The sequence below is a fragment of the Microtus ochrogaster genome, unplaced genomic scaffold (genome assembly GCF_000317375.1).
Source record: "Microtus ochrogaster isolate Prairie Vole_2 unplaced genomic scaffold, MicOch1.0 UNK69, whole genome shotgun sequence".
Taxonomy (NCBI): domain Eukaryota; kingdom Metazoa; phylum Chordata; class Mammalia; order Rodentia; family Cricetidae; genus Microtus; species Microtus ochrogaster.
In genome coordinates, this window is record NW_004949167.1 from 267,308 (window position 1) to 287,287 (window position 19,980).

General features: G+C 42.1%; 1 protein-coding gene across 1 annotated transcript in view; it reads left to right on the plus strand.

The window, feature by feature from the left end:
• Zswim5 (zinc finger SWIM-type containing 5) overlaps positions 1-19,980 on the plus strand; it is a 108,817-nt gene that overhangs the window by 77,347 nt on the left and 11,490 nt on the right. The window contains exons 3-8 of the mRNA XM_005370027.3: positions 3,710-3,858; positions 7,683-7,833; positions 10,844-11,023; positions 13,812-13,988; positions 16,545-16,691; positions 17,169-17,306. Coding sequence (XP_005370084.1) covers positions 3,710-3,858; positions 7,683-7,833; positions 10,844-11,023; positions 13,812-13,988; positions 16,545-16,691; positions 17,169-17,306 — 942 coding nt within the window. The remainder of the gene's footprint in view (positions 1-3,709; positions 3,859-7,682; positions 7,834-10,843; positions 11,024-13,811; positions 13,989-16,544; positions 16,692-17,168; positions 17,307-19,980) is intronic.

Here is a 19,980-nt window from a genome sequence, read left to right on the forward strand (position 1 = left end):
AAAAAAATAAAATCCTTCATTGGTCGCCTATTATTATTAGGGAAAAGTCCACATTTCTTTAGTCTACAAAACAGTGCACAACTAGCTATTGCCTACATTTTACATGATATTCCCTTGAGGGAATGTCTTCTTCCCTTCTCCTATTACAGTTGTTTTAATTACAGTGTAGTTTATGACTTCATGCTGTCTTTGAACAAAAAATACACTCAGTATTTCCCTTACTCTGTGCCAGGCAGACTCCCATTCGCTCTTCCCGGGTATTTTTTAAGCCTATTGCAGCCTCTCTTTCCGCATGAAAGTGTGTGTGTGTGTGTGTGAAGAACTGGGAAAGTAGTTATTGCTAGTATGTACAAGGCTCTGGGTTCAGTAACGGGAAAAATATGCATATGATTATTTGTGTATCCCCTTTCTCTCCAGCTAGTCCAAAGCCTCCAAAGAGGACAGGGACTGTATCAGTTTTGTTTATCACCAAATATTCAGTATTTGACATTAATTCTACTCCATATTAGGCTCTTGATAAATATTAATTTTTTGGCTTGCTCTGTTTTGTTTTATTTTGTTTTTGAAATAAGATCTCACTGTATTGCTCAAGCTAGCCAGAATTCTTGAACAAAGGGATCCTCCTTCCCTAGCCTCAAAAGTTGATGGAAGTAAAGGCATGTGTCGCTGCATCTGGCTAAATGTTTGTTTAAAAAATGAAACTGTTGGGGTTGGAGAGATGACTCAGTGGTTAAGGGCACTGTCTGCACTCTAAAGGACCCAGGTTCAATTCCCAGAAACCACATGGCAACTCACAACCATCTATAACTGTAGTCCCATTGAGTCTGATGCCTTCTTCAGACATACATGTAGACATTGCACCCATCTACATTAATAAATAAGTGAATCTTTCTTTAAAAACAAATGAAACTGTCTTATAAAATATTCTGTAGTTCTGGGCATGGTGCTACACACCTGCAATTCCAATACTTGGGAAGCCAGGGAAGGAGGATTCAGAGTTGAAAGCCAACATTGTCTGCATCATGGAATTGAGACCAGTCTTACCAACATAGGAAGATCCCATCACACACACATGCACACACACACCCCTTTGTGGGGCCTCTTAGCTTTTTTCAGATGACTATATAGTCTTAACATGCACACCGATTTTCTCTTGTATCTTACCAAAACGTTTTCATACTCTCTTTTCTTTTATTTTTTTTTTTCTTTTCTTTGTTATAACTACCCAGTAGCAGACCAGGAAACATTTGGGGTGAAATTTGATTATTAATAACTTTAAAGATTTTCAATGGCCCAGCCCTATCCTAGCAGGTTATTCTGTAGGACATGTACTAGATATTTTGTAATGCCTAATTTCTTCCACAACTGCTATGACCATTTGGATCCAAGGTGCTCTCTGCTTTTCTTCATATCTCCTCCAATTCTGAGAGATGATTGCCTTCCATATTTGCAGCCGGTTGATTAAGGCCAGCTTTCTTCTTAGGGCAGATTCCTAAGTCTGCTTTTTCATCCCCTGTTGATCCGATGCCTCTGCCTTCTGCTGCTAGACCACTATTGTTATTCTTTCCTCAGTCCTTAGACCCAGTCCTTGGCTTTTTCTAGTTTATCTCAGTTCCTTCTCTGCTGAGCTACCGACTTGGTTCCAAAACATCCCAAAAGTATGTCCAAAATAATTGTATTAACAGTCACCAGCACTGTGCTAATAAATGAGTTATCTGAATTTAGCTAGGGATTGAAATATGAGCAAGGAGCCAACAGACATTCAGGGAAGAGGTCTGTGTTAATAACCCCAGCTGTGTTTAGAGTAGTTTTGCTGAGGTAAGCCCAGATATGAAGGGAACTCGAATACAGGTTTATGAAATCATATCACATCTATAGCTCTATTACGCTTTAGGAAATAGTTTTGTGGTGAAATACAACATAACACATACATGTTTATTTTTTAAGATGTCTCATATGACCTGGGCAGTCCTTAAATTCACTATATAATCAAAGATGGATTTGAACTCCTGATCCTTCTGTTTCTACCTCCTGAGTGCTAGGGACTAGAGATTATGTACCACCATGCCTAGCTAAAAATACAGTTTTATGTTCTAAGAAAGTATTTTTAGTTTTAAAAATGATATATGTATATTAATACAGATTTGAACTTCACAGAGGAGCAAAGCAAAATAATAAATATCTCTTTTCTAGGGGGGAAGGAAATGTTATGATTTTTCCTCCTATGTTTTGAAGATGCAGAGGAGAAATAAACTAAGTTTCTCCTACCAAATCCTCAGAATACAGCACAGAAGGCCTCTGTGACCAGCTGTGCAGGGTTTACTTTCTCTTCACACCAACCAAGTAGTTCCACAGTAGACACAAACATGCCCTATAATATAATTCATCTCTGATACTAACTACCTGGAAGGGGAATAAGGCCCACATGTTGAAGGCACAATCTCTAGAACTGTTACTTCTGCCCTACTTCAGATGCTAGTCACATGCCCCAGGTTGCTTTCACTTTTAGCTAGCTGGCAGACTGACCATAAACCGAGGTTCCCACACTCCTTTCCTGATATTCAGTTAATTTGCTGGGGCAGATCACAGAATCGGGGAAACATTTTTCTTACATAAGCAGGTTCATTATAATATTACCAAAGGTACAACTGAAAAATACATAGGGCAAAGCACATCTTACAAGAGGCTGTGCTTCCATACCTTATCCACGTATGCTTCTCTGGAGAACCCTCCCCCATGTTCTACTATTTGGGTGCTCTACAAATTCTGTGCTATTGGGTTTTGTGGAAGTGTCATTACATAATGATTGTTTAAATCATTGGCCATTGGTGAGCAATTTAACCTTCAGGACTCTATTTCTCCTCATTAGAGGTTGACACATGAGACTGAATGTCCCAGATCTCTGCCTGGATGAGCAGTGCCAATCCTGAAGCTGTCTAGCTTGTCTTGACTGTCACCAGCAACTCATTAGCACCCAGAAAGGCACCACTTTGAAAATTCCAAGGACTTTAAAGTTGTATGTCACGCCTGGAGAGTTGGCTGAGCAAATAAGAGTACTAATATTTACAGAGTACCTGGGTTTGACCAGCACCCCCGTGGCAGCTAACAACCAGATATAACTAGCTCCAGAGGATTTGATGCCCCTTTCTGGCCTCTGCAAGCACTGTATATTTGTGATGCATAGACAGACATGCAGCCAAAACACCCAAACACATAAAATGAAAATCTTTTTTTAAAAAATAATTGTATGCTATGAAATAAAGGACAGAGGCCACAGGTATATTTAATAATAGCAGGTTTGTATATCTCTCTCTCTCTCTCTAACTCTCTCTCCTCTTTTCCTTTTCTTTCTTTTGGGTTTTGTTTTGTTCTTCAAGACAGGGTTTCTCTGTGTAGTCCTGGCTATCCTGGAATGTGCTCTGTAGACCAGACATCCAGTCCATCTGCCTCTGCCTCCCAAGTTCTGGGACTAAAGGCATGTGCCGCCACCACCCACTAGAATATTCCAGCCTTTTCAGTGGTCCTAGACCTTAGAAGGCCACAACTGTGACTCGTTTGAACCTAAAACTAGAGTGGATCTTACATTTCTGATGTCCCACACAGTTGCCAAAGCACTAACTATCTCGTCTGTATGTTCACATGTGCCTCCCGGCTGAGTGTGTGCCATGGGGATCCAGAGCACTCATCACACCATTCCTGTTCCTCACAGGTGCGCCTGACCCCACTGCTGGGGCCAGTATTGATGACGAGAACTGCTGGCACTTGGATGAAGAACAGGTGAAAGAACAAGTGAAGCTTTTTCTCTCCCAGGGGGGTTACTATGGCTCTGGAAAGCAGCTCAATTCAATGTTTTCCAAGGTAAGAAACAAAAAAGTAAACCCGGCTCACCACACTTCTACCTTCTGGTGTACCTAGCTTACTTTACCTAGCTGTACTGAGTACTTAAAACCTAGCAGGAGAGGATAAGCAAAACCCTCATGAGCAGGCTAGTCCATCGCGCCCAACTACCTCCCTCTGGTAGTCTGTCTTTCTGCTGTACTCTCTGAAATGAGCTGGAGAACTCTCTGCTGTGCACCCAAAGGTGCCCGATGAAGCTCCAGAGACTAGCGTTTCAACAGTGTTCCAGAACAGACTATTTTGAAACTTGAGACACTCGTGCCAGACAGGCTGGGTTGGTTTTGTTGTTGTATTTTTCTCCCTCTCCTCGTTAGCACCTTTACTGGGATATAATATATATACTATATCGTTTACGCATATAATCAGTACAAATTTGGCTGGAGATGCAGGTCAGCAGTAGCATGTACAAGACTTGTGTACAGTTCAGTGGGTTTTTTGTGGGGTTGGTACAGTCACAGATAGAATAGAGTCATCACCACAATTAACATTCTCATCACCTCAGAAAGAAACTTCATGCATTTACCTATTTATCAGAAGTGAGCTGCTTCAGAAATCGGGTATTTATCTTTCCACGACATCAAATCTATGGAAAAACAATAAATTCACAAGTGATGTCAATTTTGTTGGTTTTGATTTACCAACTAGTCCTGATTTCACATTAGAGTTGCATGGTTTCTTTAATTCAAAATTTCTTTGGGGGGGGGATCTTGTGACTACATGAATGTAGTGCTCAGAGCATAACTATATGAAATCAGTTCTGTTTTCCCCCTGTTCCTTGGTTCCAGGGATTGAACTCAGTCACCAGGCTTAAGGGCCAAGTATCTTTATGTGCTAAGCCATCTGGCTGACCCCACAGTTTATTTTATTCCAACCTTAATTACTGATATTAATTTTAAGATCACATTATACATCATCCGAGTGTTATACACATACACACTCTATCACCTATCTGCTTATCTATAATCTACCTATCTATTATGTATATATGTATGTATGCATTCATGCATGCTTCTGTTGGGAGAAGCAGATACGCTAACTCTTAAGGGGTTACTACAAAAAGATTGAGCTACAGATGTCAGTGAGGCCTCTCTGAAGTCAAGATGAGAGAACAGACACGTGCAAAGAGAGTCACCCAAGGGGGTCAGATAAATATTAACATAAGGGGATGGAAAGATGGTTCAGTTTGTAAACTGCACCTGCAGTCAGTCCCCTGCAATGCTGGTAAAACAGAAGATGAAATGCTGAAACTCTGGAGTTCATTGGCCAGCTTAGCCTACTTAGCAGAGTTGCTGGCTATCTCAAACAGAAGATGAAGTGCACCTAAGGAACAACACTCAAGGTCATCCTCTAACTTCCACACAAACACACACAGAGACACACACACGTGCATGTACATGTACACATATGTGAAGATATTGACATGAAAGCCCAGTCACAGAACTGTTCTGAGTTGCAGGGCAGGTTCCAACTGGTTCAAGATGAAGAGCCAGATTGGAAGAAAAGAAGTCTAAGCAGGCACTGTCAAGCAGAGGGACCATGCTGACTGAAGTCCCAGAGACAGTCCAGACTCTCACCTACCAATTACTTTGTGCCAGTTGGCTCGCTGAGAAGTTGACAGGTGCCTCTCTACCCCATTGTTAAGTGTCCCTTTTATTTATTTTTATTCATCTATTTATTGTACATCCTGGCTACAGCCTCCCCCTCCCATTTTCCCCTCCCAGTCCCTCTCCCCCATTTCCCCTCCCATCCTCCAATCTCCTCCTCTTCTGTCTCCATCCAGAAAAGGGCAAGTCTCCTATGAGTATCAATAAAACATGGCATATCAAGTTGCAGTAAGACTAAGTACCTCCCCATGTATTAAGTCTGAGCAAGGTGACCCAGTATGAGGAGTAGGGTCCCAAAAGCCAGTAAAAGATTCAGAGATAGCCCCTGTTCTCACTGTTAGGAGTCCCATAAGAGGACCAAACTACACAACTGTAACATATATGCAGAGTGCCTAGATCAATCTCATGTAGACTCCTTGGTTGTTGGTTCAGTCTCTGTGAGCCCCTATGAGCCCAGGTTAGTTGGTTGTGTGAGCCTTCCCATGGTGTCCTTGACCCCTCTGGCTTCTACACTCCTTTCTCCTCCTCCTCCAAAGGATTCCTGAACTCTGCCTAATGCTTGACTGTGAGTTTCTACGTCTGCCTCCATCAGTTGCTGGATGAAACCTCTCCGATGACAACTGGGCCAGGCACCAATCTGGTCACAGGACACGACCAGTTCAGGCTATTTATCCACTATTCCTAGGAGTCTAAGCTGGGGTCCTCCCCATCAATTCCTGGGAGAGTCCCCTGCACCAGGCTGCTGGCCAACCCCAAAATGCCCCCTCTCCCAGCAGTCTCCCTCAACACTCAACCCCTCTTTACCCCCAAACCCGATCGATCATGTTCTCAACCACCTGCCCTCCGTCTACTCATGAAATCTCTTCTATTTTCCCTTCCCAGGGAGATCTGTGTTCCACTTTTGAATGCTGCTTATTACCTAGTCTCTGGGTCTGTGGACTGTAGCACAGTTATCTCTATTTTACAGCTAGTATCTACTGTGAGTGAGTATGTGGACTGTAGCACAGTTATCTCTATTTTACAGCTAGTATCCACTACGAGTGAGTACACTCCTTGTTTGTCTTTATCAGTCTGCGCTACCTCACTCAGGGTGATTTTTTTTCCTAGTCCATCCATTTACCTTCAAATTTCCCAGTATCCTTGTTTTTCACAGCTGAGTAATACTCTATTGTGTAAATGTACCATTCCTCAGTAGAGGGGGTGTCCTTCCTTTTATATGACCAGGTAAGGAGACTGCATCATCTGTTGGTCTATGTTCAATAAGCTCACAAACCTGCTTTTTTTGACATGGTTTTGATGCATTCCATGTGTTCTTGATTTGATTTGATAAGTTCATAGTGATAATATTTTTCATGAGTTGTGCTAGGCAGATGGTAGTTATTTACCTGCACAAGCAAGAGGGGGAGCTCTTCTGCATTAGCATTTGAACTTTAGCGAGAATCAAAGGCTGTTTTATAAATGGAGCAAGTCAGGGCAACGCACAGCCTAAAGGTCATGTTTGACTTAGCGCAGAGTAACTGGAGCAGATAACAGCTCATCTCACACTAACTTATCTCTCTTATCCTCCATATTTGCCTACCCACCCCCAGCTCTCAGTAACCTCTTGTCTACTTTCTGTGTCTATAACCATCTCTATTCTGGACTTTCAAATAATAAAAATGTGTGTGTGTGTGTTTGTGTGTGTGTGTGTGTGTGTGTGTGTATGACTTTTTTCACATCTAAGCCTGCTTATTTAAAGGTTCATCTTTATAGTTAAGTAACAATCTGTTTTATTTACCCTTTGTCTGTTCATAGACACTTGGATTGCTTCCACTTTTTGACTACTCTGAAAAACGGTTGCTATTAACATTCTTGTACAAGTTCTACAGAGATGATTCTTCAAGGTTGCTGCCTCATTTTATAGTCCCACCAACAGTATGTGGGTTTTGATTTCTTTACATCCAGGCCAATACTGTTGTTATCTTTTTCTTCCAGCTGTCCTGGTGTGTTTAAAGAGGTATCTCATTATATATAACAGGCTTTCTTGATACGTGTAGGAATTTCACTTGCAGAGTTGAGAGGCTTTCTTTCTGTCTGTTACACTATGCAACTACATCATCTTCTCAACCTGTTCTGCATCCCTCACCTTCTCTCTTGCTGTGCTCTGCAGTTACCAATTACTTGCCCCTCCTTATATGTCAGGTCCGAGAGATGCTTCGTATGAGAGATTCCAATGGAGCCAGGATGCTGACACTTATAACTGAGCAGTTCATGGCTGATCCCCGCCTCACACTCTGGAGGCAGCAAGGAACAAGCATGACAGACAAGTGCAGGCAGCTCTGGGATGAGCTGGGTAAGTCCCTATCCCTCACAAGTCCTCTATCCTATCAGTCTACCCTCTGAGATCTCCCTTAGAGAGCATTTGCTGTGAGTTTTGTGTGAGTCTTGCTATTCTCACTCAGGAACATTTCAGGTTCAGCAGACGCTTCCTGTTCTCACTGTGCTTTCCTGTTAAGGATTCTATTTCATGTTACCCACATAGGAGCCATCGCTGAAAGAACCCTCTTCACTCGGCTTCAGTTGCATGGGACAACCTGGCTCTCCAAATCCTTAACTCAGGTTCTGAGGACATAGCTCAGCTAGTAGAATACTCTCCTAGCATGTATGAGACCCAAAGTTCAACCAGCACTGCATAAAGCAGGCGTGCTGGCACACACCTGTAGTCTCAGCACCTGGCAGGAGTTCAGGATCACCCTAGCTCCTTGGTGAACACAAACACCACAACGAACCCTTAGCCCCACTTTTGTTGCTTTCTCCAAGCCTGCTCTCTGGGGTATGCCTAGCCAGACCACTCAGGTGTGAGGAGCTCTCTTTTTCTCTACTCATTAAGAGCTTCATGGAGAACCAGGCATTTTAGTCCCTAAACTAGTCTCTGTCCTTTAGGGCCATTCTGGTCTACATATAAAGTTCTAGCCCAGCCAGGACTGTAAGATCAGAACTTGTCTCAAAAAGTAAAAAATAAATATAAACAAGCATAATTTAAAATTCCTTTAAAAAATAAGAGTTGAGGGCTGGAGGGATGGCTCAGTGGTTAAGAGCACTGACTGTTCTTCCAGAGATCCTGAGTTCAACTCCCAGCAACCACATGGTGGCTCACAACCATCTGTAATGAGATCTGGTGCCCTCTTCTGGCCTGTAGGCATGCATGTAGACAGAAAATTGTATAATAAATAACTAAGTCTTTAAAAAAAAAAAATAAGAGTTGAGCCACTATAAGTAAACTTTCATGAGGCTAGGTGCCCTTTGAAACATTCCTATTTAAGAAAAACATTCTGTTTTACTTTAGAGGTTATGAAGTCTGGGGCTGGAGACGGCGGTTAAGAACATGTATTATTTTTGTGAGGACTGAGTTCAGTTTTCAACACCCATGTCAAGCAGCTCATAACTGTCTATGACTCCAGCTCCGAGGGGATGGATGCCTCTAACCTCACACACAAACACAGACATATGCACATGCATGCATAAGCAAATAATAATAAAACTATCTTTTAGAAAAAGGCTGTGAAATTCCCATCCATGATTAAATTAAGAAGCATTAAGTAACTGGGTATGGTAGCTCTAATTCTAGCAGTGGAAGCATAAGTCAGAGGGAGGTGAGTTCAAGGTCAACTAGTCTGAGCAATTTAATTTAGGAAGACACTGCTGGGGGAAAGGTTACTTCATTTCTGCTTATTGCTAACTGGAGACTGAGAAAATACCTGGCACAGCAGCATAGCCAATCCTGACCTGAGAATAACAAGTCTTTCCTTGGAAAGGAGAGCGAAGTGTGCAAAGAAATAGTACCCAAGGTTCTTTGGAATATATGATGTTCTCCACAGTGACAGAAAAGAACTGGAAAAAAAAAGTAGTGTTTTAAGGCATCACTAATTCGATCAGCAGTTCTAAAATCCAAGTCCAAAGTAAATCATTTTTCTTTGAAAAAAGAAATACTAAGGGGCTGGAGAGATGGCTCAGAGGTTAAGAGCACTGCCTGTTCTTCCAAAGGTCCTGAGTTCAATTCCCAGCAACCACATGGTGGCTCACAACCATCTGTAATGGGGTCTGGTGCCCTCTTCTGGCCTTCAGGCATACACACAGACAGAATACTGTATACATAATGAATAAATAAATATTTTTTAAAAAAAGAAATACTAAGATTTGTTCTGTAATAATATATCAGACTAGATCTTTTATAAATTTTATTTCATGTAATTCTCCTACTATCCTAATAAAATAGGTTTTTATGGTCTTAGTTTAATAATTGAGGAACTTAGAGGCCAAAAAATTCAACTACCCAAAATATGGAACTTTTCTGAACACCCCTCTACCAACCTTGACCTTGTGTTAACTGCCTTTTTCTTATGTGCTATTATACCCTGAATACATTGTGTGTGTGTGTGTGTGTGTGTGTGTGTGTGTGTGTGTGTGTACAAGTGTGTATGGCATACATGAAAAGGCCAGAGGACAACCTGTTGGTCCTTAGGCACCTTCCACTTATTTGAGGTAGGGTCTCTCATTGGTCTGGAACTTTGTCACACAGGCCAGTCTAGCTGACTCTCAAGCTTCTGGAGATCCTCCTGTCTCCATCTCTAATCTCACTATGGCAATACATGGATTTCAGGCACATGCCACTGCATCTAGCTTTTATGTGGGCCCTGGAGATCTGAACATTTGGAAAGCAAGCACTCTAACCACTGAGTTATCTCCCCAGCTCTATACCCTGAACATATCTTAATTTAGCACATTATATTCACATGGCATTATGCTTATTTATCCATCTCTCCTACCAGACAGCTCCTAAAGACAGGGTCTATTCACCTGTTGTTGGGCTACTTTTACATTGCTGTGGCCACACTATCCGATAAAAACTAAAGACTCATTTGGCTTAGAGTTTCCCAAGTTTTAGTCCCTCAGCTAATTCTGAAAATCTTAGTAACTATATTCATATTTATATCTAATATATGTATGTGTATATATGTATGTATTTTTGACATGTATGAGAGAGAAGGAACTGATGGGTTATTTGCTTTTTTTTTTTTTTTTTTTTTTTTTTTTTTTTTTTTGGTTTTTCGAGACAGAGTTTCTGTGGTTTTTGGAGCCTGTCCTGGAACTAGCTCTTGTAGACCAGGCTGGTCTCGAACTCACAGAGATCCGCCTGCCTCTGCCTCCCAAGTGCTGGGATTAAAGGCGAGTGCCACCACCGCCCGGCTGGGTTATTTGCTTTTTGCTTTGAGAGCATTTGGGCTGTTTGGATGCCGAGGACTGAAGCACAGGCACGCGTATTACTCCCAGATACTAAGAATGTAGACTGCTCTGTTTTTTAGGGGCCTTATGGGTATGCATTATTTTAAACCCACACTGCAAACTGGAAGAAAAATCCTGTTGGCTACAGCAACTACAGAAGTGGAACGACCTGGATATCTGTCCCCTGGAAGATGGAAACTATGGGCATGAACTGCCCAACATTACCAATGCACTTTCCCAGAGTGCCAGTCACAGCCCAGGTGAGCCAAGTACCTTTGTGTTTAGAACTTCAAAAGCTGGAGGACAAAACACCAGAGCAATAGTGACCAGGCAACTGCCTTCTTCTTCCCCCTCCTCCTTCTTTTCTTGTTTTTTTTTCTATCAAAATTATCATCTTAAATAAGAAAAGCTTTTCTTTTTACTCATCTCAACATACTAAATCTTAAATAAGTGTGTTTGTCTTCTACCTGAGGCTGCTCTCTTTTTCCACATTAAGGGTGTCTGCAGTGCCCAGCGTGAAGTCCTCATGCTCTCTGTCTGACTCTCCTCTAACCTGCAGGAGCTCTGTGTTCAGTTAGTTCAGAAACCTGCTTTAAAAGAGAGACAGGAGCCTACTGAAAGCTAAACAAAAGTTGTAAAGATTGTCCTCAGGCCAGTGATATGTCTCAGTCCTGAATTCCCGGCATCCTGGAGGTAGAGGCAAGTGGACAGATCTCTGTGTGTAGTGTCCTTACCAGTCCTTTCTTACTCTTGTTTCTCCCTGTTTTCCTCAAATTTTTATAAAGTACATTTTTATAAGAACATCTTATCGCTGTACTCATGAGGCAGAGGGAGCCTGATCTACGGACGTAGAGTGAGTTCCAGGACAGCCAGGGCTACACAGAGAAACCCTGTCTCAAAAACCAAAAAACAAATACATTCTCCCAAGTTATTAACAAGATTCCTGTCCCATTTTAAGGCAAAGTAGTAAAGTAGTATTATGTACTATGTATACCCTGTCTTTTGAGCCCACTGTTCTATGGGTGTAACTTAATAGCAAACGTCTACATCCACATTATTCCTTCTAAATCAGGTCTTTTAATGCTGACCACTTGTTCATCAAGTCTTATTGGTAGGTCATTTGGTCAGATCTTACATATGTTCTCTTTTCTTAAGTAATAGCTGTCGGTATTTTTCAGCCTCAAGGTAGAAATCACTTAAGTAATTGTTTTTGTTTGGCCATCATCTACTGTACTGTAATTAGTTGCCAGTGTACTTAAGATAACTACGTTAATGAGCCATGAAGAAACTATAATCTTGTCACTTCATTAAGCTACCCATTCCTGGCACTCATCTAACCTACACAACACCGGAAGTCATCACTGGCATAGAGGATCAAATATATACAAGCACACTCCCCACTCTGGAATTTCTCATTTGTGTTGGTTCTTCTTGTTACCTAATTCTTTTCCATACACAGCCCAGTCTTTGTTGTTGCTGAATTGTTTTGTTTGAGAAGACCTCATTTTAGGAGGCCTGAAGAGACAACTCAGCACTGATTGCTCTCCCAGAGGTCCTAAGCTCAATTCTCAGTAACTACATGATGGCTCACAACCATTTATAATAGGATCTGATGCCTTCTGTAAATAGAACACTCATATACATAAAATGCATAAAAAAAAAACCAGGTAGTGGTGGTGCACGCCTTTAATCCCAGCCTCCTCCTTTGTGTTTGTACTTCTAAGTCCGGACAGTTCTCTCTCTGTCTCTCCCCCATCCCTTTTCTCTCTCTCTCTCTCTCTTTCTCTCTCTCTCACTCTCTTTCTTGGCTTTTCGAGACAGGGCTTCTCTGTGTAGCCCTGGCTGGCCTTGAACTCATAGAAATCTGTCTGCCTCCTGAGTGCTGAGATTAGTGCTTTACCACCACCTGGCCCAAACCCTTCCTTCTCTTATTCCCTAAATCTTATTCCTTTTCCTTTATCTATGATACTGCTTTAGTGATGATCTCCCATCTCTTCTACACCCAAACTTTTCCCCACTCCATGAGTTATACAAGCCCACTGTTATGTGTGTCCATCCTTAAACAAAAGAAAAAAACACTCTTAGGACTCCACATACCTTTCTGGCTGCCTTTCTCTGAGCTATGAGAGTTAGGAAACGTAATTCAGAGCTGAGTGTAGAGTACATGCCTATAATTTCAGCCATGTGGGAATGGACAAGATGAAACGGGTAAAGTGCAAGCTGTGTTGAGAGCAGACTAACTTTGGGACAGACTCAGTATTATTAGAAGATATAAAATAGGAGAGATACAGACAGGGACTGTCATGATTTGAGCTTACTTTGTGTGTTGCTTTCCCTGCAGCCTTTTCCTGAAGGGAGGTGGCTTGGTCAGCTTTCCAGGAGAAAGTCTTATCAGCGCCAGCTCTTTCTGTAGAGAACAAACTATAAGCTGACGGACAGAGATAAAGATCCCAAATGCAGACGGCTTTACGTCTTCCTCGGCCTTTATTGGTTTTATGTGTAAATTTTTACTTGTTTTTGATTTTTAGGGCACCTGAGGCAGGGGGTATTGTTTGTTTGTTAAAACAGTGTAATATCACCCAAGCTAGCCTCAAACTTGTGAGCTTCCTGTGTTGGGCTCCTGAGTAGTTTTCCAGTTTCTGGTACGAATATCACAGAAGCCCTTAGTGTGGTAAGGGCCATGCTGCAAATGGAACAAGTTACGATTAGTTAGGGCATTATCTCGCTGCCTCTCTCTTTCTCTGATGCTATGGAAACAGCTTATATCCTGACTATTGAGGGGCAGATCACAAATGTCCCTTCAAGCTTCATGTTGCTCTGAATCCCAGTAGAAGGCTATTCAAAGAGGAAGGAATTCACAGACCTCTGTATAAGGGTTTTTTGATAGCGGACAGAGATGTACAAAAGGTTTATTTAAGGGGACAACACAAATGTCCAGACTGACAGAACGTCCAGACAGACAGGATATCCAGATGGTTCTTCTGGCCAACCTCCCTTCTAAAGAAGACGGGGTATTAGATTATTCAGCCTTTCTTTCTCCTCCCCCAGACTCTTTATCCAGACCAAGACGAACAGTCTTCACTAGAGCCATTGAGGGCCGTGAACTGCACTGGCAGGACAGCCACCTGCAGCGAATAATCAGCAGTGATATCTATACTGCGCCAGCCTGCCAGCGGGAAAACGAGCGACTACTTTTTAATTCCCACGGCCAGCCACTGTGGCTAGGTAAGTCTAGCCTCTGTGCTCCGAGAATTTCAGGGCCCAATCCCACCGGCACCAGGCCCACATGAGCCAGCAGTCTAGGTCCCAGCAACACTAGCTACAACTTAGAGTCTATATAGCTCTTTTGGAGCGTTTACTACCAACCCAGGTCATTTATTTGAGGCCTGCTTCATTTGTATGTTTGCTCAAGTGAGATATAGCAATCTCAGGTAGAAATTTGTATCCTTTCCCTAAGCTTTGAAAGAAGATAAAGCAGTTGATAGATATTGAAGAGCAATAACGAAGCCACTAGCTATCAGTTCACACACTTGCAGTCATCTGTTACTGAGCAACATTATATCCTGCTCTGAAGTTATGTTCTGCTTGAAAAGCACTATGGGAACTGAGGATGTAGCAGGTCAGTAAGCATCAGAGTTCGATCCCCAGAGCCCATATAAAATAATCCAGGCATTGTAGTGTGTACTTACAGTCCCAGTACTGGGAAGGCAGAGACAGCACATCCCCAAAGCTTGCTAGCCAGGCTAGCCTAGTGTTAATGGCTAGTTACAGGCCAGTGAAAGACCTTGTCTTTAAAAACATAGTCAGCGCTGGTTGATGGTGGCACATGCCTTTAATCCCAGCACTCAGAAAGCAGAGGCAGGAAGATCTCTGCCAGTCTGGTCTACAGAGCGAGTTCCAGGACAGCCTCCAAAGCTGCACAAAGAAACCCTGTCTCAAAAAATTTTTTAAAAATCAACAAAAGAAACCTTGTCTCGAATCCCACACCACCACCACCCCCAAAACAAAAATACAGCAAAATGACTCTGTGAGTAAAAATGTTTGCTGCACAAGCTGATGACCTGAGTTTGATTGCTGGAACCTATAGTGGAAGGAGAGAACCCACTCCTGAAATTTATCCTTTGATTTCCACATGCAGTCTGCAGCAGACACATGCTTGCTCTCACACTCATAGGCACACACAATAATAATAAATAACATGTAAAATTTTTAAGAGGTGGTTAATGCCGGAGGAGTAATGCCCAAGATTGTTCTCTGGACTCCACATATATGATCATGCATGTACATACACATGAACACACACACATAAAAAATAATATGTTTGAAACCAGTTACTCTGTACTGTACTGGTAATGTGGATGAAGTCTGTGTTCATCACCAGGCTGTCTTCATTTTCTCTGTCTCATCTTCCTAGCCTCCTTTATAATAACATAGAGCTGTTTCATCTAGTTTAAACTTCTGCAATAGTTGTCTGGTTTACAGTCAGTTTGTCTTTAATTTTATTAGAGAACATTTACTTTAAAATACAACTTAGGAGCCTGGTGTGGTGATGTATATCTTAACCTCAGAATTTAGAAGGCAGACACAGGTGGATCTCTGTGAGTTTAATGAAAGTATGGTCTATGTAGCAAGTTCTAGATCAGTTAGGGTTACACTCTAGATCAGTTAGAGTGAGACTCTGTTTCAAAACCCAGCTGGCTGGATGAATGGACGAACGGACAGACAGACAGACAGATAGATCAAGCAAGCAAGCAGGCTAAGGGGTTCATTATAGTACATAAATAAATAATGTACAGATGGGAATTGGGAACTACTTCTTTGTCCAATTTGATTAATCAGTAGATGAACACAGTCAGTAGAATGACATGTATTTATATTGAATGTTATATAAGCATATTTAATGCCACAAAAATATTTATGATGTACTATTAAGCTGCAAAACAATAATTATACCAAATTTGTTTTAAAAATTGGAAACTCTGGATAAATATACATGAAACTGTAAAGAGTAGTTATTTTATTTTGTATTTTTGCTTATTTATATCTTTAAATGTGCATTATTTTATGTGTGTGCATGTTCGTGTGTGTGTTTATGTATTCAGATGTGTAGCTGTGCATGTCAAGGACAGAAGTGGACATCAGGCGTCTTCCTCAATCTCTTTCCACCTTATATTTTGAGAGAGTCTGTCCCTAAATCTGGAGCTTACCAATTCAGTTAGACTGGCTAGCCAACAAGCCCAGTGATCTTCCTGCTTCCACTTCCCAGTCCCAGTTATTTGTATAATTTTTAATTTTAGTTCTGGAGTAAATGATAAAGTGAAATGAAAGACTTGCTGGGATCATTCCCCTACTTTAAGAAGTTAATAATGCTGGGTGTGATGATGCACACTTTTAATCCTAGCACTCGGGAAGCAGAGGCGGGCAGATCTCTCTGAGTTCAAGGCCAGCCTTGTCTATGGAGGGAGTTCCAGTAAAGCCAGGGCCACAGAGAAAATCCTGTCTCAAAAAAAAGAAAGGAAGGAAGGAAGGAAGGAAAAAGAAACTGGGCATGGTGGCACACTCGGGAGTCAGGGGCCAGCAGGTCTCTGTGTTCTACCTTTTCAGGCTATCTCTAGCCACATATATAAATTTCATATTCTTAAAGATAAAAACACAGTTCCTGTTACAAAGTGATACCAAGTTGAATCTGAGAAACTAGACTGAATATAGACTCTCTTTGTCTGTCAAACATGGGCTTTCCTGATTTGAACTCAACCAAAATATTTTCTTCCTGCCTGATAGAGCATGTGCCTACAGCCTGTGCTCGGGTTGATGCGCTGCGATCTCATGGGTATCCAAAAGAGGCTCTCAGACTCACGGTGGCCATCATTAATACTCTGAGGTTGCAGCAGCAGCGGCAGCTAGAGATCTACAAACACCAGAAGAAAGGTATAGTGATTAGGAATCCTCTGACATGTTGGGATCTGAGGATGGTAAGGATCCTTGGGAGATAAAACGACCCAGAACCTAATTTTCATTCAGGACCATGGGCTTGAGAATTCTAAGTAATCTACCTGCTAAGTGGCATGCCTCACGCTATTCCTGTGAATCTCAGCTTTATTATTTGTAAAATAGGGACAATGATGTCTGCCTTTCACAGGGCAGGTGGAAGGCCCATTAAGACTGGAGAAGATGTTTTTAAAACTGTAAAGCTGTCTCCATATATACACTGCCAGCAATCAGTCTAAATTAGAGCTGGCTGGTGAGCTTGTAATCAGGCCAATCAAGCAAAAACATGACAATAAGGGGAGCTTTTCTTTGACTTTCTGGTCAAGGCTTGAATGATACTGATTAGGAAACCAAAGCAGAAGAAAAGTGCAATTCCCACGTCTGTCTGTCTAACACTTGGAACCTGCTTATTTCCAGAGCTGTTGCAGAGAGGAACCACAACCATCACAAATCTGGAGGGTTGGGTGGGCCATCCCCTGGATCCCATTGGCTGCCTGTTTCTCACTTTGACTGAAGCCTGCCGCCTGAATGATGACAGCTACATGGAAATGTCAGGTACAGGAGTCAGCCTGAGACAAGCCAGGACTGCCCATGGCAGCCTTCTCCCTGCCAAACTCTGTGGTCCGGACATGCGTGTCCTGCTTTCTGCCTTTACCTTACTAGCTTCCTTAGGGAAAAAGGAAGGGCCAGAGAAATTTAAGGAATCAGAGGCCAAAGTCAGAGCAGTCTGGAAATGGAATAGAACTTCCAGCAATAGTGTGTATATCCGGAGGCTAAGTCAGTTTCAGAGCTAACCTGGGTCATGTCATTAAAAACAAAAAGCCCAGGTATAGTGGCTCAAGCCTATAATCTCAGCACTCAGGAGGCTGAAGCAAGAGGATTACAACAGAAAAAGCAGCCTGGACCACACAGTGTAAAATACACACACACACATACCTCAAAAAACAACAAAGTATCCATCTTTGAAATCATATAATTCCATGAGCAGGATTTTGTTCTAGTTTCCCCTTGGTTCCCCAATCCTCATGATCTCTGTTGAAAGAATTTAGACAAGACTGAGCATGGTGGAACACACCTTTAATCCCAGCACTCAGAAGGCAATGGCAGGAGGCTAAAGTGGGCTACATATAGCAAGTTCCAGGTCAACCAAGGCTACATAGTGAGACCCTGTCTCAAAAGCAAGCAAATTAAAAAAGAGGGAGAGATAAGACACATAGAATGTAATATAGAAGATCATTGGACTCTCTTACAGGTAAAGTGGTCCACTCTCAAAGGGAGAGTGGACAGTGGCTAGAGGGCCCATTGCACAGCAGAACACCCTCAGAGAGGGAACAATGACTAGAGAGCTACAATTTTAGGTAGGCTTTATACTACTTCTAAAACTGCTATGTGTAAACAGACTATGCCTTTGTTTCCCGGCCACCCAAACGGGAATAGTCACATAGAAACTACATTAATTACAACACTGCTGGCCAGTAGCTTAGGCATACTCCTAGCTAGCTCTTACATCTTAAATTAACCTATTTCTATTAATCTGTGTATTATCACAAGGCTGTAACCTACCAATAAGGTTCCGGCGTCCCATCCTTCTCCTTTGGTAGCTACATGGAGTCTCTCCGACTCTGCCTACTCTCTATATATTTATCTCTGTTTGGATTTCCCACCTGACTTTAGTCTGCTAAACCATTGGCCAAAACAGATTTATTCATTAACCAATAAAAGCAACACATATACAGAAGGACAAACCACATCAGATCTGTCTTGAGGGCACCTTCCTATCCAGGTGTTTAGATAAAAGGCAATGATAACTCTTTATTCTTCACCAGAAAGCCTACAGCTAAATAGCAGTTTTTCTCCTGCAGAATAAAATGTCATTTCCCCACTGAGGGCCAGGCATAGACTCAGATCATCCCCTCCCAACTCCTCTTTCTTTTTTTCTTTTTTAAAGAGGCATCGGTTGCCCCTGGAACTAGAGTCACAAGTGGTTGTGAGCCACTTGACATGAGTGCTAGGATGTGAAGCCACTTCCTCTGGAAAAGCAGTGAAAGCTCCTAACTGCTAGGCCATCTCTCCAGTCCCAGATCCAGTTCTTTTGACTAGTAATCAAAATCCTGAAGTTTCAGACCCTCATTTTATAGCTGCCGATTATGAAGGAGTCAGTTCCCAGTGATCTTTAAGCCAGCCAACATCTAACTAGCTGCCTAGCAATACTCTGATTTTCTTTTTAACACTTTCCCTCCTGGTGGCTTTGTACCAGTTTTCCCAGTGTGGGGAAGAATCGCCTAACTGACCCACAATAGCTAGGCTAGCTCACGATTGCTTCTTCTTTCCTTTGCGCTATCACTGTGTTTATTCACATTTACTTTAGTATTAGTCCATTGCATTACAGTCTGCAAACATCCTTACCACACTCTCAGCTGCTTGCAAACAGAAATTATGACTAATCTTCCTGTGATCCAGCATTACATGTTGCTTTCTTGTCTTCAAAGCTACTTAATAGAAAAGCGGGGGAAGAAGAAAATCAAGATCTTTTTGTTTATTTATTTTGTTTCTGAGATTATAATTATATCATTTTCCCTTCCCTTTCTTCCCTCCACACTCTCCCATATTCTCCTTTTTATTCCCCATGCTGGTTCTGAACTCATGCACTCAAGCCATCATCTCACCACTGTCCTGAGAGGCTAAGACTACAAGTATATGCCAGCATACCCAACTAAGACGCTGGCTCTTTAACCAGTGCTCGCTTCCTCAAATTTTGAGTGGAGCATTTAAAATCATAATATATGATGCAAATGTTACCAAAGTAAGAGTTAAACTGGGTGGAGTCAGGTGTCTCTAGGTAGAGATGTAAGAGTTAACCGAAGCCAAGGTAGGGCAGGCCCTGATTGCCCTTCTAATTTCCTGCATAGGGAGTCCACATCTTTAGTCACCTTCATGTACACAATGACATTTATAGTTTGAAAAACCTGAAGTTGCACTTGGTTTGTTTACCATTAACATACACTGCTCTTCCGGTGTCGGCCCCTGAGAAACAGGATAATGAGATGGTCTCATTCCCTTAAAGTACTCGCACTGACATAACAGAAACAGACACAAAAATAATTATGAGAGGGGCTGGAGAGATGGCTCAGTGGTTAAGAGCATTGCCTGCCCTTCCAAAGGTCCTGAGTTCAATTCCCGGCAACCACATGGTGGCTCACAACCATCTGTAATGAGGTCTGGTGCCCTC